General features: G+C 35.4%; 2 protein-coding genes across 2 annotated transcripts; one reads left to right on the top strand and one right to left on the bottom strand.

Annotated features, from left to right (window-relative positions):
• Positions 1–4,905: 4,905 nt before the first annotated feature.
• Positions 4,906–12,417, top strand: LOC135848426 (maltase A2-like). The gene is made up of 9 exons (XM_065368328.1): positions 4,906–5,233; positions 5,325–5,485; positions 5,588–5,725; positions 5,803–6,041; positions 11,137–11,332; positions 11,408–11,621; positions 11,717–12,050; positions 12,133–12,236; positions 12,302–12,417. The coding sequence occupies exons 1-9, from the start codon at positions 4,906–4,908 to the stop codon at positions 12,415–12,417; spliced, it is 1,830 nt and encodes a 609-aa protein (XP_065224400.1).
• Positions 12,418–12,862: 445 nt separating this feature from the next.
• Positions 12,863–21,596, bottom strand: LOC135848683 (alpha-glucosidase-like). Its single transcript, XM_065368647.1, has 9 exons — positions 21,462–21,596; positions 17,470–17,848; positions 17,199–17,359; positions 16,963–17,100; positions 16,631–16,869; positions 16,343–16,553; positions 16,054–16,267; positions 13,322–13,655; positions 12,863–13,239 (listed from the first exon to the last, which is right to left on the bottom strand). Exons 2-9 carry the CDS (start codon positions 17,795–17,797, stop codon positions 13,080–13,082), a joined length of 1,785 nt encoding a protein of 594 aa, XP_065224719.1. The 5' UTR covers positions 17,798–17,848; positions 21,462–21,596; the 3' UTR covers positions 12,863–13,079.
• Between the last annotated feature and the right edge of the window lie 1,964 nt (positions 21,597–23,560).

Genomic DNA, 23,560 nt, shown 5'->3' with positions numbered 1-23,560 from the left:
ATGATTGGTTTCGGCTTGACCTCCAATCTCACAAATATTATCCTCTCTGATTTTGGAATTATGGCACTGATTTTATCGCTGATTCTGGTATGTATTAATATACCCACACCTAGTTCGTGTGTGTCTTTTCCAGTGTATATCATTTCGTAATCCTTATCTACCCGGTTTCTGCCATTTCCAGTCCATTGGGTCTTGCTTATTCCTAATACGCCGATTTGTAATCTCCTGGCTTCCTTGGTTACATTGGCAAGTTGTCCAATTTTATACAAGGTTCGTACGTTCCAGGTTGCAACATTAATGTTGTTCTGCCTTGTTTTAACTCCGCATATTCTTAGCACCCTATCCGGCTACCTTGGCGGATGAGGATCAGCCTGACAGAGACTTAGGGCCATTGCTGAATTGATGTCCATATAATATTCTAGGGAGATATAATGGTGTTCGTTTCCCATTGCCTTCCACCATGGTTTTCTGTTGGGGTTTGCTCCCTTAGCTGAATGTGCCAGTTTTTAGGCGCTGGTATTTGCCTTCTCACTCTGAAGCTCTTGAGCTTCCCTGGGGCTGGAACAAGTGAGTTGTTGGTGTTCTGCAGCTGTTATGCATTCTTGTTTGTAATCCGTATTCATGTAGAGGTTTGGCCTTCAGCTTGCCACTCCTCCCCCTTGTTCCACCAACTGGAGAATTCTACTTTGGCCATGTTTATCGATTCCAAGTCCATCGAACAGCAACATGTTACCACCCCGCACGATGTGGACGCGCAGAAATTTTTGTAATACAAAAACGAGCAATAAGAATCATCTATTAAATGCAAGTCACAGAATCATGCAAGAATTTCTTACTTTCAAATGAAATTTTAACCTTACCCTGTTTATACAGATATCTATGTAATGTCCCAAATTGTGAAGAAGGGCATAGTAAAATTACATACCCCTCAACATAGTCATTATACTAGAAATAGCCAACTGCTACATAGTCAGGACTAAATTTTACTAAGCTAGTATAGACTTCACGGCTGCAGAAATTTATAAGAAAATTCTAAATGAAATCAAAATTATCAATTGCACAAAATTATTTTCTAAAACTCTGAAAAAAATGGCTGCTACAAAAAGCATTTTATTCAATAGATGAGTATATGGACGCTGTTACATAACTGAGTGCAAAGTGCATTAGAAACTGAACTTTCAGTAACTCCTTGTATTTTAGATTTATCATCTTCAATAGTCATGATCATTTATACAGCATCATTGTCTCCTTTTAATTTTTTTGTGTAACAGATAACTTTATGATGTTGTAAATAATTCTAAGAATCTTTATGAATGTACAACATATCTCAATTTTTTTATAATGTATTTTTTTCTGATTTATTGCAATTAGGTTTTTTTTATATTCTATTATTTTTATTGAAGGTGTTTATTTAAATAGCTGTGCTAATCCTATACCTCTATAATGCTGTACATGGCGCATTCATTTCATTTTATTTCATATTTTTTCATTATTATTCATTTTTTTTTTTTTTTAATATCTTGGTTAGTAAATAAGTCGACTTTGTAAATGCAGCAATGCTGCCTATTGCAAAAAATAAAGTTGATTTGATTTGAACGAAGATTGCAAAGAAGTATCATTTGTTGACCGATAATTTCTAAAAATTGTGCTTTTCCCAGAAATAGTGGATCATTCCATGCCAAATCAGCAGATTTTTGCACGAGGGGTCTTCGATTTTTTTCAAAATCAGATCATGTGTAGAGGTCATCAAACAATGACGAATGACGCAAACCTGACTTTTTTCAATTTTTTTTGGCAAAGCTGTGGGGATTCAAAGTTTTCTAAAATGGCCGAAAATGAAAATTTTCAGTTGCAAATTGCTGGGGTTGTAATATGGCATAGAATTTTGAACTTTTTTTTTTCAAATTGTAGCACATTGAGAGGGTAATTGACGAATGCTGTCAAAATCAGTGTTCTTACTTTCAAAAACCTAAAAAAATGATTCAAAAACTTACTTATACTTAATTTGAACACACCACGATATCCGCGAGTAGAAATTCTGAAAAAATTTCCAGTTTTAGTTCTTTTCATACAGAATAACACATCAAAAAATTGGACTGGCATTTTTTTTAATTTTTGAGAAAAAAAAATACAAGTTTGGCACCTCGGTACTTATTACAAAAATACCATCTTTGTCAACAAATTGAAGATGAATATTCATGCTGAAATTTTCATTGACAAGGCTACAGCCTCTCCAAAATGAAGCTATTTGCTTACCTATTTTAAATGCTCATTTTTTCGTGTGTTTTTACGCCATTCAAGCCATTCTTAACACATTTTATCAATGTACATAACTTATTGCACAATCATCACCTTTCACAAAAATTTACCACTCAAGTATAGAACTCCTATCAAAAAGACTTCTGAGTTCTGAATAATGTGATGACTATTGCAATGGATAAAAAATGTCAGCCTCGAAGGGGGGCATGGGCTCTCAAAAATGAGACATTTTTTGCTCTTTATGATAACTTATGGAAACAACTAAGCAGAATTCGTGGGTACAAAATTTTGAGTTGAAATTTGGAGAGCCCCATTATTTGGTAGTCACCTTATACGACGAGCTAACGAGCATATGGTATTAGTATTTGGTACCTCTATTATTAATAAGTACGCACGAGTAGGTATGTGTACCTATAAATTTCAATCGCACGAACATAAATGTAAAAGTACTTAGTTTCTGAAAAACAATAATTTCTTAATGAGTTCAGTACCGAACTTATGGTAGCGTAATAACGCGTAGTGCAGCTATTTCATTTCTCTTAATTAAGTCAAGCCAAAAAAACAAAAAAAAACGCTCGAAAGACGAAGAAATCTATATCGAAGTCATTTACAGCGTGCCTCAGAAATATCCAGCACCCTAAAGAAAGTTTTTTGACACAAATATAAGTCAACAACGTGGAAAAGATGCACGTGATTGGTGGAATCCAACAACCTATCGTAAGTTGTTTGTTATTATTTTCTATTCGCCATGATGACCAACAGAAAATATTAAACACAAAACTTTTTCGTGATAGAAACGTCAAAGGAGACTGGAGACCTTCATTTGGAGTAAAAAGTCGCTCAGAAAACCCGAAGATGGTCCTGGAGGGGAGTTATGGGTCCTCAGAGAGGGTGTATTTTCAAACAAAACAAGTTTATTGTTTTGCTCTACCTCTACCCAACCTGTTTTGGGAGAAATGGAAATGGCCGAATTCAAAAGATGATATTTGAGATTCTGCGTCGACCAAGACCAGTTTTAGGGTTCTACTGAGGAGTTGAAAATTTGCAAATCGCTTACTTTCGGCTGATTTCGTATTTAAAAAAATTTTTTCTACACAAATAAGCATATCTTTCATTAATTATGTCAAAATGTCGCGAAAGATATTACGTTGGGAAATTTTTTAGAACGCAGAAACATATGGTGCCAATTTTTTTGTCATCACTTCCAATTTAAATTTCGTTTTTTTTTTTTTTTTGAAATAAGATTTTTAAAGCACGAATGTGCTAGAAAATAAGCGATTTACAAATTTTCAACCGCTTAAAACACCCATGAAAGTTAGCTTGACGCAGAATCTCAAACAGGTACCTTACCTACTGTCTTTTGAAACTGGACCATTTTCCCCTGAACAGGTCAAGTAGGGACCTATGACTTTTTCGATAATGTGCCTTTTTCGAGGATCCATAACCCACATCCGAACTTCGCGTATGTTTCGATCGAAATAGCACCAGTAAAGTCATCACGTTACATTAATGAACATTTACGAGTACTCAGTTCGCTGATGAAAAATTAGCAATACTTAATAAGCTGATAAAACAATTGTGCGGACTCGGGCACGAAAAAGAGAGCAATAAAAACACGCGTTCGAGTACATTTTACGTTTGAAAAATGAAATAAATTTTCAACTTTTTGACGTTTGAAAAATAAAATAAATTTTCAACTTTTTGACGTTTGAAAAATAAAATAAAATATTTTCAACTTCTTAACAATGGGTATGACATTAGTGAGATTTCGGTGGTTTCGAAAAACTTTTTGGGCGCCTATAAAATGCAGTAGGTTGGATATATTGTACTTCATTTACGAGTATGTGGAACGATTTTAATACTTACAGTCATTAAACACGGATATTCCAACTGTGCGAATGGAGTTTGTGCATTGAGTCGAAACAGTGTCCCTTCAGGTAATAATTTAACTAAGCTATGGTATGATTGCTTCTCTCGTTCACATTTGACCGAGAAAAAAAATGGATATTTTGATTTTTTTTTAAATTGGCAATAATAACTAAAAAATTGGCACCACTGGGCTCTGAAAATTTCCCCAGTTTTAGTAATGACATCGTTCGATGATCCGATGGTATTCTTCACAAGGACCATCAAGAATCAGCATTGAGTAAGGAAGTTACAGAGCTTAAGTAGCGCTATAATAAAACATTTTTTGGCGAAAAACTCAATTTTAGGGCAATCTACACCCAAAAGGGACTCTTAGAAGAGTCCAACTGTGAATCTAACTCAATATTCGTGTTCAGGTCAACCTTTATCAGATGCAAAATTGGGTGAATTCTTGTAAATACATTTATTTTGGGTATACTTAATCGACATTTTCTATTCAGAACTCATTGAAGTGTGATCCTCCCCCCCCCCCCCCCCCGAAAAATGGTCAAATGGGGTGGAACAAGGTGGGAAGATTTCTGGTCCACAATTTTTTTTACAGGTGTCTAACAATGTTCAATCAAAATGTCAAAAATCCGAGGACAGGGGCATTTAAACAACAATTCATCATAAATCAGAATCTTCATTTCGATCAAAATGTTATCAGTGAAATTGAAGTAACGTGGCACGAATTTTTCGCAGATTCATACACAGTTTCGGATCTTGTTTGTTAGAAAAATAATGGAACTGTGGCGAATCGCATCTTTCTTATACCTCGTACTGGGAGCTCTATCCTTGGATACAGAATGGTGGAAATACGGTACTATTTATCAAATACTACTGAGATCGTTTCAAGACAGCGATGGCGATGGAATCGGAGACATCAAAGGATTAATGTCCAGGCTGGATTATTTGGTCGAGATAGGAATAGATACCGTTTACATAATGCCATTTTATCTCGCTTCCGGGGTTGATACCGGTTACGATATCATCAATTATAAAAAAATAGATCCTGACTACGGAACGATGGAAGATTTCGAAGAGTTGATGAGGGAAATGAAGTCTAGAGGTGAGATTGCTTTGGCTATAATGGTCTTGAGAACAGATTGATATTGGCTTCTTATGTACATAATTCAATCGATATTTTTATATACGAGTAGGTTTGCGTTGTATAACGGATTTGGTGATTAATCATACCAGCCATGAGCACGAGTGGTTCCAAAAGTCGATCAAAGGAATTGCTCCATTCAAAGATTACTATGTTTGGGTTGATCCAAAAGGATATGATCATAACTACAATCCTATTCCACCGAATAATTGGGTAGAATTTGAATAAATCTTCAGATCCACACCTTATTGATTAGTGGTGATTTTTTTTACTGAGTCACTTTAATTCTTTACTTTTTCATCTAATAAATTTCAGTTCAGTATATTTGTTATGAGATCAGACGGCACCGCTTGGACATGGAACGACCAAAGGAATCAATTCTATCTGCATCAAGCCAACATACAACAGCCAGATTTAAATTTAAGAAACCAACTAGTCAAAGACGAAATAAGCGTTAGTTGGGTTTTTAATATTAAAACTTGCGTTTACCTCACTTTAATGATTCTTAATCACATTCAACATCGTTGCAGGACATAATGATGTTCTGGTTAGGGAAAGGAGTCTCTGGATTTCGAGTCGACGCACCGATGATTTTCATGGAAGATGATCAACTTCGGGATAATCTGCCATTAAGTCCCGAAGCGACTGTTTTTACCATGTTTTCAGAATGCGAACGTACTTTCAATCATCCGGATACTTTCAAATACTTACACGAATTGAACGTGTTTCTGGGGCAATATGATCAAGTGAATGCAAGACCAATTCAAACGTAAATAATATGCACTTATATATTTTCATTTTCTTTCTTCGGAAACTCAGGTGATACCTACCTGAGATTTTTATGGAAAAATAACAAAACTCAAAGACAGGCGCGGACCCGGTCGTTTGGAGGATTCTGGCGGATGTTCAGGCAATTTTTTTTGATTTTGCAAAAATACGTCGATCAGGGTTGGGGGGGGGTGGTGAGTGGGAAGTGGGTGTGGACTGATAATTTTTCAACTGGTATGAGAAAAAAAGTTAATTTCTTCAGATCCAAAATTTTAAAATTTAAGTGATGAGTTTGGCCTGAGTGGAGCGAGGGCAAGGCTCGTACTCCATTTTCCTTCCAAAAAATGTAATTTCGTAACCGAAAAAGCTCGAAAAAGTAGCGAAAAAAGTGACAAAATGCGAGCAAAATATTTTAATACAAAAATAAAAAATCACAAAAACACTCAGAATACTTGGGTATTACAAATTGAAATGAAGCTATTTAATTTTAAAAAGTTGTACCATTTGGAAATATTTTGATGAAAAACAGAGACTTTTTGATAATTTTTTGGCATCAAAGTAAAGATTTGGCAATTTTTGATGAAAAAAGCAGTTTTTGCCATTTTTGGGTAAAATAAAACAAGATTGACAATTTTTGCAAAAAGAATGGTTTTCTGATAGTTTTTGGCAAAAAAGCGAGACATTTGGATAATTTTTTTTTTAAAAGTAAAAATTCAAAATTTTTTGAAAAAATGACCATTTTTAGAAATGTTGTTTAAAATCAAAAATTTTTTTTTACAGTTTTCTGAAAAAAGCACCATCATCATAATCATCATCAAAAGTTTTATTTGATGACGTCTGGCATCTTGGCCTTTAACTTCAACAATCCAACAACAGAAATTAAATTAACAACAAATAATAGAAATATAACAACAAAATAGTCTCAACAAAAATATAGCAAAGTTCATACAAATATAACAAAAATTCAACAAAAATACAACAAAGTTCAACAAAATTTAAAATTCAACAAAGCAAAACAAATACATAAGTTGAAACAAATTATAAATCCTTGCACAAATTAGGAACAAGAACAACTTTACACATTTCTTCTTTATCTTCATGTGCATACCTATTTAAAATTGACCGCAAGTGTTTTGTTTCTGAATTTCTCATATATCTACTTACAGTATTTTACATGATTGTATGATGTGTTGGATTGTCACATTCACATTACATATACCCGTACAACAATGACCATGCTAATTTCGACGTGAATGTCGACCCATCCACATCCGTCACTTTTGGATGCCACATGTCGATGTGAATTTCGATCCTGTGTCGAGCTAATTGTCGATGTAATTGTAGACTGATGTTGATCTACATTTGTGTCGACAATTGGCTCCACACAGGGTCGAAATTCACATCAACATGGGGCATCCAAAAGTGACGGATGTGGATGGATCGACATTCACATTGAAATTTATGTCGACCTCCTGCTTCGTTAAGTTATAGAATTTGAGTTTAAAAATTTTTAATTTTTTTTTCCAAAAATGATTTTCTCTGATGTGGCTATTGCTAGTGATGAAAACAGCATCGATGCAAAGTCCACTTCCGAAGAAGAACAGACGAAAAGTCTGTATAATCCAGAAGTTCAACATAAATCCCTTATATCAAAGATGGTACAATACTTTATCTGCGAGTACTAAACTAATCCATTTTCATGTCGACATGTCGATGTTAATGTTGATGTGAAATTCGACATCAACAAATACATCCACAATATCAACATCATATCATCTACAACTCCAAACTGCGGAAAAGTGAATAATTTCATCAATTCCCTAAAAAATTTGTTTTCCACATTGTACAAGATCATATTTTTGAATGTTTACTAAAATTTTAAACACTAAAACAGAAATTTTAATTCTGAAAAATTGGTCGACATAGTTGTAGATGTAAATTTCGAGCATCGAATTTTACATTGACATGTCGAGATGGCATGTCGAGGTATCAGAAATAATGAGAAAATTTTCGAAAATCTTCATTTACCTAGCTTTTGTATGGACAGAAGATTCCTACTAAATAATTAATTGATCACTTTTCCATCATATGTTGGAAAAAAACGTTGTCGATGTAAATGTCGACGTCAACAATTGTTGTGCGGGTATCGTCGTCTTAATACGCAGAGTGGCCAACCAGGGGTGGAAAACTGAAACTGATACTGAAACTGAAAACTGAAATTAACTGGAACTAAAATGAAAAAACTGAAACTGGAACTGGAACTGGAACTAAAAAAGTGAAAACTAAAAACTGAAAACTGAAACTGGAACTAACGCGGATACTACACCAATGAATTCATCTCAGGTAATTTGTATTTTTCAATGTTGGAAGTTACATACAAAGTGTTCACCTTTCAGATGGTGTTCAAAACTCATTTTCATGTAACATAAAAATGAAACAGTTTTGCGTATGTAGCTAAATACACAGTATGTTATCCTTTGGCGGAGTTAGATATTTTTCCCGACTTCAACCACAGATAATAGACAAATGGGCCTGCACAAGCTTGTTTTCAAGATTTCAACTTATGAATTGAAGGGCTAATTGAGAAAGTTGCCTTAGTCAGCAGTGATTTCTGTACAAATCAATGAAAACGTTGTTGTACTGCTTCAGAAAAAAACATCTTCAACTATTCCAGAATGCATAACATTACTCATTTTTCCCTTTAAAATTGATGAAATATGAAAAAAAAATATTTAAAATTGTGTGAACAAAAAAATGACTAAGGCGACTTTCACAATTAGCCCTTCAATTGAGTGAAGAAAAATCAGATAACCCTCATAACTCATTTTGGTCAAAACTTGGAGTTAGCCACTTTGCATATTAAGACAACAATATTGTGTCACATTTCTTGAGGGATTTTTCAGTAAAAAGTGATCTGTGTGTCAATGCAGTATACTTATCCAATTTGAATTCTGGCCAGAATCACCTCTTCTCTTCTGTTTGATCTGTAGGAAGTATTTTTCTTTGGTATAATAAATTGATACTGCTTATAATATGTAGCTTTCAATCTGAGGTATGTTGAGAGGATGAAGTCCCAATGAAACTACAAGCTCCTTTGTTCTGTATCCAAATGGTTTGTATGTGCCATATTTGCGTTAAAGATGAGAGAGTGGATTTTGACAATTTTAGCAAAAATAAGAACTTCGTGAGAATTATTGGAAAGAAGAGATACTTTGGTAATTTCTGGCAAATACAAGTAAGTAAGTACCTATGCCATGCTTTTCAATAGTTTTGAAAATGAAAAATTTTTAAGCAAAAATTTGATAATTTTGGTAAAAATCAGTAATTTTTGAGAATAATAGATTGAGTACATCTTTTCTGAATCTTTTTTCAAAACATGAAATTTTTCATTTTGCGACTTAGGTATGTCAATTTTATGCAAAAATTGAGACTTTTGAGTTTCTGGTATAATGTTGTGCTTTCAAGCTTCTTTAAAATTTAATTTGAAAAAAAAAACCAAGAACCCAAATGGATCAAGGGCAAAAGTTTTCAAAAAATTTGTATTTTGATGATACAATGAGTCTACCTATTTTATGGCTCCACAATGATTCAAAATTTGAATATTGGAATTTAAAACCAAAGAGGCTGACATTTGTTGGCCCAACATGGAACTAACAAACCAGTGATGATGGTTGCGTTTTACATGCGTTCTTATGAGAAATTTCACAACTTCAAACAATGATTATAAATTCACCAAATCATCCAATGATGGTTTTTTTGCTTCAAATTAAAAATCGTTTTTTGTACTTTGGGAATTCATTTTTAAACACCTAAAAATCGCATCATTCAAGTCGCCCTTTTCAATGTAGGTAAATATCCCATAAGCATAAAGCAGAATAAGTATCGTTTGAATAAAGTATATTTTGTATATTCACGCATGCCTATCAGATAGTCGGAGTCCCCCAACCCATCTTGGGAAAAGGATTTTAGGGAGCAGAATTTGGTGCCTGGGGGGGGGGTCAACAAGTGTTTGTCTCCCCTTTGCATTACACGGGTTTCGGATATGGGGGGGGGGCATTTGCGAGGAGGCCGGTGCACTTGCTAAGGGCTTCACACCAGCCTCTCACATTGGACTTAAGAGTACAATACTAGATATGGCTAATTATTACACGCTGAAAAATGTAGGAAAATCGGTATGATTAGTTAACTTGTTCTACTTTGCAAATATGTACAGCATTATAATACAAAAAAGAAATTATAATACAAGAATGAAGCCCACACTAAATTAGTTTAAGTTTATGGTTTTGAGAAGAATATATTTAGGGCATGCATAGGTTTTGAAAAATCTAACTAGGTATAGTTATTTACAGCTTGAGGTAGCGCATTTTAATGGGTTATTTACAGGGCTTTTACTGGTCGATGTTTGGTTGATAGATCAGGATTGAAGCTGTTACTCCTTCTGGGTGCATACTCTGACAGTAACTGGGTGGTCCCTGAAGCATTCGATGATGGATTGTTTCACTGTTGGCCACTCCAGTTTATCCAGACCACACCCTAGTCTTGGCACCTAAGTACGCTAAAAATAAGAAAGTATTGGAAGAGTAGAAGCTTCTTCCTTCATTTAAAACAGAAATCACCTTGCTAGCTTTGGTTACAGAATTAATCATTGACTTTCAAAAATTACGAATTTCCCATAAGAACACGTGTAAAAGGAAAGAATCACTGTTTCGTCTTATGAGTAGACCCCTATTGATTTTCAACGCGCTCTACATTTTGTTTTAAATTCCAATTGCGGCTACCTGAAAATTTTAATTTTGAAATAAAAGAAAAGCAAACAGGCCCGAACGAAACGAGGGCTGCAAAAATTCTTGTTCAAAGAGAATGGAAATAGTATATTTTTGGTTTGAACATAGAGTCCCTTGGTGTTCTGGAGCCCTTGGCGATCGCCAGTCAACATAATAGGTCAGTCCGCCGCTGGACTCAAAGATATAATGAAAGATTATTATATCACAGATTGTTCCAATGATTTTTTGCTGATTTGGAATGCAACTTTGGCTGGCAGAATAAGCAAAAATCAACTGTTAAACCGATTGTAATATTTTGGATTCTTCATACAGGCTTATGCTCGGAGAAACATATGGTCCAATCCCAAACATCGTCAAGTATTACGGAACAAAGGAATCGCCAGCATTCCACGTGCCACTAAATTTCCTTCTAACCGGTCTAGTAAAATTCCAAAATGCTCAAGAACTCAACGATTTTCTTCACACTTGGCTCGACGCTGTACCTAAAGACATGCCATCAAATTGGGCTGTAAGCTACAGCGCATTTCCCTACAACCATCCATAAATTTCGCTTTGAAAAAAGTTCTTCTACTCTTTCTTACAGCTGGGCAATCATGATCAAGGCAGAGTCGCAAATCACGTAGGTGTAGAATACAGCGCTATTATGCTAACTTTGGGCACCCTGCTGCCGGGAACATGTTCGCTGCACTATGGAGAGGAGATCGGCATGGGGCAGAACAATTTGGTTAGAAAAGTGGACAAATACAATAGGCTTTTTCATCGCACACCCATGCACTGGGATGATACCGCAAATGCTGGTAATTCAAGGGTCTCCATCCCTTACTCTTACGTCATAAGATAGTAGTAGATAATCAATACACCTATCTGACCTATTTATAATCTCATCTCACAGGTTTCACTACTGCCACTGAGGCTTGGCTACCAGTGCATCCGAGTTACTGGAATATCAACGTGAAAAGCCAAAAAAACACACCGAACAGCATGTTGAATTTTTTTAAAGATTTAATGGGTCTTCGAAAAACTGATACAATAAAGCACGGTGGTTTGAAATTCTATATTATATCAGAATGGGTATTAGCGTTTTCTAGAACTTACAAGGAAACTATTTACATCGCTATGATGAACTTGGGAACCGAATTGGAACCAATTAAATGGACTGGAATAAAGAATATTCCAGAAGCGCTGACTTTAGCAGCTTCCAGTCCTAATTCTCTGTATAAAAAAGGGTAAGCAATGTTAGATCCGAACTGATTGACATGGAGAATTGTTTTCCTATTAGATTAACGATGCCTCGTTGACAATTTTCAGTTTCAAAATGGAAACGAAATCGGCACAGTATTTTCTGAGGCCTCATTCTGTTCTTATACTGACATCGGATTCTGTAATTACTCCCAAACCTGAAAGTGGAAACGGTTGGTTTCTACCTAATATGTTAGCACGTGCTGGTAAGATCGTACGTGGTTGGATTCCACTCTAGCCAGTTCATCAGATGGATCTACAAACCAACAACAGCAACAACATTCTGATATAAATATTATATGTTTACGTATTTACAAAGGTTTACCTTCATTAAAATATTTACCTGATGAATAAACAACTGGTTTTAATTTTGTTGTGTAAGTACTTATACCTAATGCATTTTCTCGAATTGTTCCATCTAATAAAATAATTCTATGATTTTCTTAGCAAAAATTTAGTCTGTGGTCAGAAAAGGAAATTAGGGTTACAAAATTGCTCTTTAGAATCAGTGCCCACATAAGTTATGGCCACTCGTGGGTTTATCAAATTTCAGGACATGTGCCTGTTCTGATGGATCAAACGAAATTTAACATGGGTAATAGGATTCTTTTGGGAAGCTACATTCGACTTTTGCAGTAAGGAGGGTCCAAGTTGAAAACTACAAAAATCATCTTTTTGGGAGAGAGCATAATCAGGCCTCAAATTGATGCAAAAAGAATTGTACTGTAATTGTGAATAGTGCCATGGACGCTGAACCGATTAATCAAATAAACAACAACAACAATTTTGTTTTCAAGTTTATTTTGATTTTATCTCAAAAGAGAAACAAATTGCGAGTTCTTCCAACCGGAGCGAGGCTACCCTTGCTCCCTTTAATTCAAATCATTATCAACATAATTATTTACTTATTATTAGAGAACGTATTGTTCATCTTCATCAACTGAATTATTATTATCAATTTATTGTCTAATTTTCTGAACGTTGTTGCCATTGTTTGTATCCATCCTTTGAACTCGCTAGATAATTAAATCACGCACGAACCTACCAGCACGTAGCATCAATGAGGGTATTAGAGACCAACCGCTTCCAACTGCAGGAGCTACAGAATCTGATGTCAGTATGAGCACAGAATGAGGCCTCAGAACGTACTCTGACGATTTCGTTTCCATTTTGAAACTGAAAATTGTCAACAAGACGTCGCTAATCTTATAGGGAAAAGAGTCAACATGTTGATTAGATCGGATCTGCCATCGCTTACCCTTTTTTATACAGCGAATTAGGACTGGAAGCTGCCGAAAACAGCGTTTCTGGAAGATTCTTTATCCCAGCCCATTTAATTGGTTCCGATTCCGTTCCCAAATTCATCACAGCGATGTAAATGGTTTCCTTGTAAGTTCTAGAAAACGCTAATACCCAGTCTGATAAAATGTGGAATTTCAGATCACCGTGCTTTATTGTATCGGTTTTTCGAGCGGTCATTAAATCTTTGAAAAAATTCAACACGCTGTTCGGCGTGTCTTTTTGGCTTTTCACGTTGATATTCCAGTAACTCGGATGCACCGGTAGCCAAGGCTCAGTGGCAGTGGAGAAACCTGTGAGATGAGATTATAGATAGGTATTGATTATTTACTACAATCTTATAGTCCGGCATATGCCAATAGGAGTAATTGCACCCCCCCCCCCGCCGATCCTCCGGGACAACTTTTTTCTTAAAGGGGACATCCTAAGGAACATTTTAAAGCAAACTTGCCAAAAAAAAGTTGGCCTTACTTACAAAATGGCGGCCATTTTGATTGACAGGTCAGCCGAAATCGCAGATTTTGCGTTTTAACTTAGGACTTACACGAATTTTTTCAAGCTTTACAAAGGTAGATCGAAAGATCATACACAAATTTATCACCTGTCAAAATTTCAAGTGCTAAAGTGCGTTTTTCGATTTTTGGTGAATTTTTGAAAATCGAATTTAGGCCAAAAATGAGGGAAAAAATCAAAATTTTACCAAATTGACCAAGAAAGCTGAAATTTGGGATATATCCTATTTTCGACATGCTAAATCGATTGGAAACGGTTTCAACCCGTTTTCAGCAGTTCTGGAGCCTCCAGCAGATTTTTGAAACTTGAAATTCCCACAAAATTCCATCAAATTGGAGTTGTAAAGCTAAAATTTATTCTAAAAACTAATTTCAATACGCTACGAAGTACTGCAGGTGAATTTCGAGTCGTTTTGGATCCTCCAGCGACTTGTTGAAAATTCCTGAAGCCTCCAGCAAATTTTTGAAACTTTCAATTTTCACAAGATTTCATCAAATGGAGATGGAAAGCTGAAAGTTACTCTACACTCCAATTTTAACACCCTCTGAAGACGACTTCAAGTGGGCACAAGTCATTTTAGGGCCTCCAGCGACTTTTTCAAAAAATTACTGGTGCCTCCAGCAGATTTTTGAAACTTTAAATTTTCACAAAATTTCATCAAATGGAGATGGAAATCTGAAATTTACTCTACACTCCAATTTTAACACCCTCTGAAGACGACTTCAGGTGGGTTCAAGTCATTTTAGGGCCTCCAGCGACTTTTTTGAAAATTACTGGAGCCTCCAGTAAATTTTTGAAATTTGAAATTTCCCCAACATTAATTGAAGAGCTCTATTCCAAAGTGGGTTAAGTCATTTTAAAAAATTCACGTTTTACGGAGATTTTTACTTCAAAAGTGAGTTAAGTCATCAATTTTCCAAAGTGATTTTTCAACAAGCAATTGTTCTATGTCCAAAGAAAGGAAATGTAGGACAAATTTTAGCAACAAAAATTTTAAATGCATTTTTTGGTGAAAAAAATGACTTAACCCACTTTGGAATAGAGCTCTTCAATTTATCAAATGGAGTTGGCAAACTGAAATTTACTTCGCAGACTACGTGGTGGTTTCAAATGGTTTTGAAGCTTCCAGCTACTTTTAGGAAATTTTAATTTTCCAAAAAAACGTCATACAACCATTCAAAAAGTTGCTGGATGCTCCAAAACGACTTGAAATTCACCAGCAGTCAACTTCGTAGCGTATTGAAATTAGTTTGCAGAATGAATTACGACTCTCCATCTTAGTTTGATGATATTTTGGGAAATTTCAAGTTTCAAAAATCCACTGGAGGCTCCAGTAATTTTCAAAGAAGACGTTGGATGCTTTAAAATGACTTGAAATCCACCAGAAATCGTTTTCAGAGGGTGTTAAAATTGGAGTGTAGAGTAAATTTCAGCTTTCCATCTCCATTTGATGAAATCTTGTGAAAATTGAAAGTTTCAAAAATTTGCTGGAGGCTTCAGGAATTTTCAACAAGTCGCTGGAGGATCCAAAACGACTTGAAATTCACCTGCAGTACTTCGTAGCGTATTGAAATTAGTTTTTAGAATAAATTTTAGCTTTACAACTCCAATTTGATGGAATTTTGTGGGAATTTCGAGTTTCAAAAATCTGCTGGAGGCTCCAGAACTGCTGAAAACGGGTTGAAACCGTTTCCAATCGATTTGGCATGTCGAAAATAGGATATATCCCAAATTTCAGCTTTCTTGGTCAATTTGGTAAAATTTTGATTTTTTCCCTCATTTTTGGCCTAAATTCGATTTTCAAAAATTCACCAAAAATCGAAAAACGCACTTTAGCACTTGAAATTTTGACAGGTGATAAATTTGTGTATGATCTTTCGATCTACCTTTGTAAAGTTTGAAAAAATTCTGCAAGTCCTATGTTAAAACGCAAAATCTGCGATTTCGGCTGACCTGTCAATCAAAATGGCCGCCATTTTGTAAGTAGGGCCAACTTTTTTTTTGGCAAGTTTGCTTTAAAATGTTCCTTAGGATGTCCCCTTTAAGAAAACAGTTGTCCCGGAGGATCGGCGGGGGGGGTGCAATTACTCCTGTTGTCATATGTCGGACTATTATGACCTAAGAGTAAGGGATGGTGACCCGTATGATGAATTAATTTAATTTGAAAATTTGAATTACCAGCATTTTTGGTATCATCCCAGTGCATGGGTGTGCGATGAAAAAGCCTATTGTATTTGTCCACTTTTCGAACCAAATTGTTCTGCCCCATGCCGATCTCTTCTCCATAGTGCAGCGAACATGTTCCCGGCAGCAGGGTGCCCACAGTTAGCATAATAGCGCTGTATTCTACACCGAAATGATGTGCGACTCTGCCTTGATCATGATTGCCCAACTGTAAAGAAGGAAAACATTTATTTTCAAAACGGAATTTTATGGGTGGTTATTGGAAAATTGCGTTGTGGCTTACAGCCCAGTTTGATGGCATATCTTTAGGCACAGCGTCGAGCCAAGTGTGAAGATAATCGTTGAGTTGTCGAGCATTTAGGAATTTGCTTCGTGCAAAGAAAAATAAACCTGCGAGAAGAAAATTTTGTGGCAAATGGATTGCTCGGGATTCCTTTGTTCCGTAATACTTGATAACGCCTTTGACTGGTCCTAATGTTTCTCCGAGTAGAAACCTGTATAATATAAGGAACAATGAACATAGTTAAAGTTTATAAAGAAGGATTAAGTATTAAAAATATCAGATACTTACGTTTGAATTGGTCTTTCCTTCTCTCGATCATATTGCTCCAGAAACACGTTCAATTCGTGCAGGTATTTGAAATTATCTGGGTGATTGAAAGTACGTTCACATTCTGAAAACATGGTGAAAACTGTAGCTTCAGGACTTAACGGCAGATTATCTCGAAGCTGTTCATCTTCCATAAAAAGCGTGGGTGCGTCGACTCGAAATCCAGAGACTCCTTTCTCCAACCAGTGTGTCATTATATTCTGCAAAGATGGAATGCGATTGAAAATCCCTTAGTTGTCGTGTTTATTGAAGTTGAATAAACTCTAATTTGACTTCAGAACCGATCAACTAACCGTTATTTCTGTTTTGACATTTTCGTATCTCAGATTTAAATCTGGCTGTTGTATGTTCGATTGATGCAGATAGAATTGATTTCTTTCGTCGTTCCATGTCCAAGCGCTACCATCTACTCTCATACTAAACATGCTGAACTGAAATTTTAGATGAAAAAATGAAGAACTAAGCTGACTCGTTAAACAGAATTAGGTAATCAATAAAGTGTGGAACTGAAGATTTATTCAAACCATACCCAATTATTCGGTGGAATAGGTTTGTACTTATCATCATATCCTTTTGGATCCTTCCAAACGTAGTAATCTGTGAATGGAGGAATTTTTTTGATCGAATTTTGGAACCATTCGTGCTCGTCGCTGGTATGATTGATCACCAAATCCGTTAAACAACGTAAACCTATAATGGGAAAATATCGGTTGAATTGAGTATATAACATGCTTATTGACCAATCTGTTCTCAAGACTGTGGTCAAAACGATCTCATGATCCAGATTAAGTCAATCTAACCTCTAGACTGCATTTCACTCATCAACTCCTCGAAATCTTGCATCGTTCCATAGACAGGATCTATTTCTTTAAAATTTTTTATATCGTAACCGTCATCAAACCCCGAAGCAGGATAAAATGGCATTATGTAAACGGTATCTACTCCAATCTCGACCAAATAATCCAGCCTGGAAATTAATCCTCGGATGTCTCCGATTCCATCGCCATCACTGTCTTGAAATGATCTCAGCATTATTTGATAAATAGTCGCGTGTTTCCACCATTCCGTGTCCAAAGCTAAAGCTCCAAGTACGAAGGGTAAGAAGGACACGATTCTTTTCAGTTCCATTGCTTATTCGTCGTTTGGTTGTTTTGAGTGAAAAAAATTGCGAAGTTGAACCTATTGTCGAAAATTATTAAATTTTCTCGTTTTTAGTAAACATGATATTGCTACGAAAACAAAACGATTCGCAGGTGGTGAATCGCAAAAATCAAAGCAATGATTGTTGATTCGTTTTCTGCTTCCGTGTCTTTTTTCCCCAGCATCTTGGAATTTTTTGGAAAAGGGTCTCAGTGCAGTGTAAGAACTCCTATTTTCTCAGGGAAACCTCTCAATATATCATTTTTGGAAAGACCACGATGGTCTGGTCTGAATCCCGAATAACCAAAATTTCAGCTGCCTAAATTGAGTATATAGTTTTTGAATTTTTTCCTTTTGAAAATATGTTCAGGTGAGTACTATTTTTGGAAATTTTTTCAAATTTTCTCTCAAGATGGGTCATCTTTGAAAACTTAAAAAAATCTTCAAAATGTGTTTCTTGTGTCATAACACTATCAAAAAAAAGTACTCACGATGAAAATTTAAAATTTTGCACATGAACCTTGGAAAACTATACAGAAAATGTAACAATTTCTCAAAAAAGCTCATTTTGAGCCCATGGGAAATGCTTCACCCAATTTTGCGTTTGAGAAAGGTTGACAATACACAAAAAAAAAACTATCACGCATTTAGCGTGAAAAGACCGACGACTTTTCTTCAAATGAAAATCTTTTACGAACGAATTGATTCACTTTTTTTGAAACATATTTTGTACAGTAATTGATCTGTTTATAATCGAATCGAATCGGTTACGAACGATTGGCGATTAAATAAATTGATTGATTTCTTGGTGAATCATTCGCAAACGCATCAATTAATTTACGATTGATTCGGTTTGGTGGAAACTATTTATTGTATAGGAATTTTATCTGTTTTCAAGCCAAGTGAATCGAATCGAATTGAATCGAATCCTTCTCAACCGATTGGCGATTGAACAAATTGATTGATATCATTATCTAGGTGAATCACTCGCGAACTAATTGATTAATAGTTGAGGAATCATTCGCGAACGAATCGATTCGTATAAGTGACTCGTTCACGAACGAATCGATTTATTCACTCAATTTTTGATGAATCATTCGCGAACAAATCGGTTCGTATAAGTGACTCGTTCGCGAACGAATCGGTTCGTATAAGCGATTCGTTCGCGAACGAATCGATTCGTATAAATGACTCGTTCACGAACGAATCGTTTCATTTACTCGATTTTCGATGAATCATTCGCGAACGAATCGATTCGTATAAGTGACTCGTTCGCGAACGAATCTACTTATTCACTCAATTTTTGATGAATCATTCGCGAACGAATCGATTTGTATAAGTGACTCGTTCGCGATCGAATCGATTCATTTACTCAATTTTTGGTGAATCATTCACGAACGAATTGAATTATTTTTTGATGAATCATTCGCGAACAAATCGGTTCGTATAAGTGATTCGTTCGCGAACGAATCGATTCGTATAAGCGACTCGTTCACGAACGAATCGTTTCATTTACTCGATTTTCGATGAATCATTCGCGAACGAATCGATTCATATAAGTGACTCGTTCGCGAACGAATCTACTTATTCACTCAATTTTTGATGAATCATTCGCGAACGAATTGATTTGTATAAGTGACTCGTTCGCGATCGAATCGATTCATTTACTCAATTTTTGGTGAATCATTCACGAACGAATTAAATTATTTTTTGTGAATCATTCGCGAACGAATTTTTTTGTTTTTAAAAATGAATAATGATTTTTTGTGCAAAATTTAAATTATTTGAAACGATTTTTAGTGTTTTTTGAATTTTTTTCAATTGTGAATGAACTTGAAGATGCTGGCGTTTTTTTTTAAATGACCATTAAAAAAATGAAAATTCGAACCCTCCGGGTCGGAGCTGGAGGGGCAGTAGGCTTTCCTGAACGTCGAAAAACACGTAAAATAGCCCAAAAATCCATTTTGTTGACCCTGGAGAGAGGTCATAATAGAGTTTGAAGGTTGAAATCAGCCACTTGAAAGCACTGAAGTGGCATCATCCCATTGTATGCTGGACATTGAGGCTCCCTATGTCAATTTTAGGCGTGGGGTGTGGTCAAAAATCGGGTAAAACAGGGCTAAAATAAGTTTTTTTTTTTACTTTAAATGGGACGAGTATATGACCTAGGAATCTGACATTTGGATCAGGGTGTCTAACACTCCTATTTATCCTACAAAAGTCCTTTTTTTTCAAAGTGACTTTTTCAAATTTTCAACTTTTTTCCCCTTTTTTCCGGAATTTTGAACTTGTAGAAAAGGGCTCATTTGTCGACTTTTTTAGAACTTGAATCACACATTTTTGTGAGCATCTGCCCTCGCTTCGCTCGGGCTATTTGCTCTTCTTTTTTTGGATACATGACTTATTGTTCAAATTCAAGAAATGTTTAAAGTTTGAGTCAGAAAAATGAACTTCTCCTTCCTTACAGATTTTTTTTACTTCTCAGCAAAACATGAAATTTTAAAATGAAAACTTTTAGCCTTGCTTCACTCGGGTTTGTTTACTTTTCTTTTTTTTTGAATTGGGGTGTTGAGTCATCATTTAAATTTTAAGATTTTGTAGCAAAATATGGGTAGCTTATTACACAAAAAACCATCGTTTTCATACGTCTCAAAATACTGAATTTCTGAAACTTTTGCCCTCGCTTCGCTCGAGCCCGTTAGCTTTTCTTTTTCCAGTTTAAAAATTTTCAAAAAAAATCATACTTCAAATTTTAAAATTTTGAAGCAAAACACGAATAATTCGTCACACATACAAACATCGTTTTTGTATCTCTCGAACTCGAAATGATGATTTTAGAGGGCTTTTGCCCTCACTTTGCTCAGTTTTTTTTCGGATTTTACATTTTCAAAAAAAAATAATTATTCGAATTTCAAAATTTTGAAGCAAAATAATATACTCGTACTTAGTAACCCATTACAGAAGATAACATAATTTTTTATATCTCCCAAAATACCTTCTAATTTTTGAGAGCTTTCGCCCTCGCTTTGCCAGGGCCAGTTTGTTTGTGTTTTCCTTAATTAATAATAAATTCCGAACTTGACGGAGAAATCTCAACCCACTCCCTCCCCTTCTTAAAAAATCCCAAGTGTTCAAAAACTGTTCTGTTAAAAGTCCTGCTAAAATTCCCTTGGCTAAAAACTTGAGGGAAAAATTTGAACCTCCCATCTTGAAAAAAATTTTGACACCCCCCCCCCCCTACACCTCAAAAAATTCCATAAGTGCTATGCTCGAAAAATGACCTGCCGAAAGTCCTTCTAAAAGTCCTTTTTATGTCCTTTTTTTTCATTTTGAAATTTTATTAGACACCCTGTAGGATATGTTGATTACAAGTTGGTATCTTTCAATTCTTTCAATTTTGGGAACACATTCGGAATTTTAAACGACCAAAAAGCGCAAGTGGGTAAGAATTAAGGGATTTACAGTTGTAGGTACTCTTCTAAGAGCTCCCAATTTTCAGATCGCCGTGGTGCCAATTTTTTGGGTGATTATTGCCCATTTCAAAAAATTCTAAAAAGTGTAAGTAGTATCTAAAAACTTATCTATCGATTTTTTCCACGTCAAATGTGAACGAGAGAAGCAATCGTACAATCGTCTTAGTGAAATTTATTACCTGAAGGGACACACTGACTGCTTCGATTCAGTTCACAAACTCCATTCGCACAGTTCAAATATTCGTGTAAGTACTTAAAGACTGTAACTACGTATTAGAATCGTTCCACATACTCGTTAATGAAGTACAGTATGCCAGATGCCTATCTAACCTGCATTTTATAGGCGCCTACGATGTTTTTCGAAACCATCGAAATCTCACTAATGTCACACCCACTGTTGAGAAGTTGAAAATTTATTTTATTTTTCCAACGTCAAGAAGTTGAAAATTTATTCGATTTTTCAAACGTAATGTGTACTCGAACGCGTGTTTTTATTGCTCTTTTTTTCATATACCCGAGTCCGCAATATTGTTTTATCAGCTAGATCAAGTGACAAGTATTGCTAATTTTTCATCAACGAACTAAGTACTCGTAAATGTTCATTATTCATTAATGTAACTTGACGAGCTCACTGGCGTTGTTTCGATCGAAACGTACAAGTTCGAGAGGAAAACGATATACCTACCTAACGGAAATGTTATGTTTTTTATGTCATTTTGCGTGCATCAAGCAGTATGGAAGGTGCCCCTGGAGGGGAGGTAAGGATCCTCGAACTCGATTCACGGTAGACTCGAAAATATTTTGACCAAAGTTGCACACCGCAATTTGTCTGCAACCCCCGCAAGAGGTCATTAACTTTTGCCAATCTACGTTGTTCGGCTATTTCGCCGAAATATATAGGTAAGTACGTCGTCGAAATCGCAGATTTTGCTTTCCAACATAAAACTCGAACGAAATTTTTAGAAAAAGACAAAGCTAGATCGAAAGAGCATGCAAAAATTCATCAGCAGAGGAAATTTCAAGTGCAAAAGTGTATTTTTATATTTTTGGTAAATTTTTGAAAATCAAATTTAGGCCAAACATGATAAAAAATCAAAATTTTAACAAATTGATTTAGAAGGATGAAATTTGGAATATATCCTATTTTCGACCTGCGAAATCGATTAGTAACTATTTCAAACCATTTTAAGCACTTCTGGAGCCTCCAGCAGATTTTTGAAACTTGAAATTCCTACAATATTTTCATCAACAGCGGTTAGAAAGTTGAAATTCATTCTGTAAACTAATTTCAATACGCTAGAGAGTCGACTGCAAGTAGATTTCAAGTCGTTTTGGAGCCTCCAGAGACTTTTTGGAAATTACTGGAGCCTCCAGCAGATATTTCAATGCTCGAAATTTCCATAAAAATTTACCAAACAGAGTTGGAAATCCAAAATTCACCCTGTACTTCAATTTCAATGAGCTATCAAGTCGACTGCAGCTTGGTTAAGTCATTTTGGAGCCTCCAGCAACTTTTTGAAAATTCATAGAGCCTCCAACAGATATTAGAATTTTAAAATTTCATAAATGACAGTTGCAAAGCTAAAATTTACTCTGTAATCTAACTTCAATATGCTATGAAGTCGACTACTCGTAGATTTCAAATCGTTTTGGAGCCTCCAGCGACTTTTTGGAAATTACTGGAGCCTTCAGCAGATTTTTCAATTCTCAAAATTTTCATAAAATTTTACCAAACAGAACATTCCATTTTTGACTTTACTCTGAGGTGGATAGTAGGCAGTTTCAATCCGTTTTGGAGCCTCCAGCAGATTTTTAAAAACTTCTGTTTTTCAAAAAATGCCACAAAATCTATCCGAATCAACTTTCGGCTTTTCAACTCCATTTGACGAAATTTCGTAGAAATCGCAAGCTTCAAAAATTTACTGGAGGTTCCAGTGATTTCCAAAAACTCGCTGAAGGCTACAAAACGACTTGAAATCAATTTACAGTCGACTTCAGAGTGTATTAAAATTAGTTTACAGAATGAATTTCCGCTTTCCTTTGATGAAATTTGGTGAGAATTGCAAGTTTCAAAAATGTGCTGGATGCTCCAGAACTGCTCAAAACGGATTGAAATCGTTTCCAATCGATTTGACAGGTCAAAAATAGAGCATATCCAAATTTCAGCTCTATAGTTCAATTTGGTAAAATTTTGATTTTTTTTCTCATTTTTGGCCTAAATTTGGTTTTTAAAAATTTACCAAAATTTGAAAAAAATATACCTATTGTAACTGAATTA

This window comes from Planococcus citri, chromosome 5 (assembly GCF_950023065.1).
Source record: "Planococcus citri chromosome 5, ihPlaCitr1.1, whole genome shotgun sequence".
NCBI classification, from domain to species: domain Eukaryota; kingdom Metazoa; phylum Arthropoda; class Insecta; order Hemiptera; family Pseudococcidae; genus Planococcus; species Planococcus citri.
This window is presented reverse-complemented; position numbering and strand designations above follow the sequence as displayed.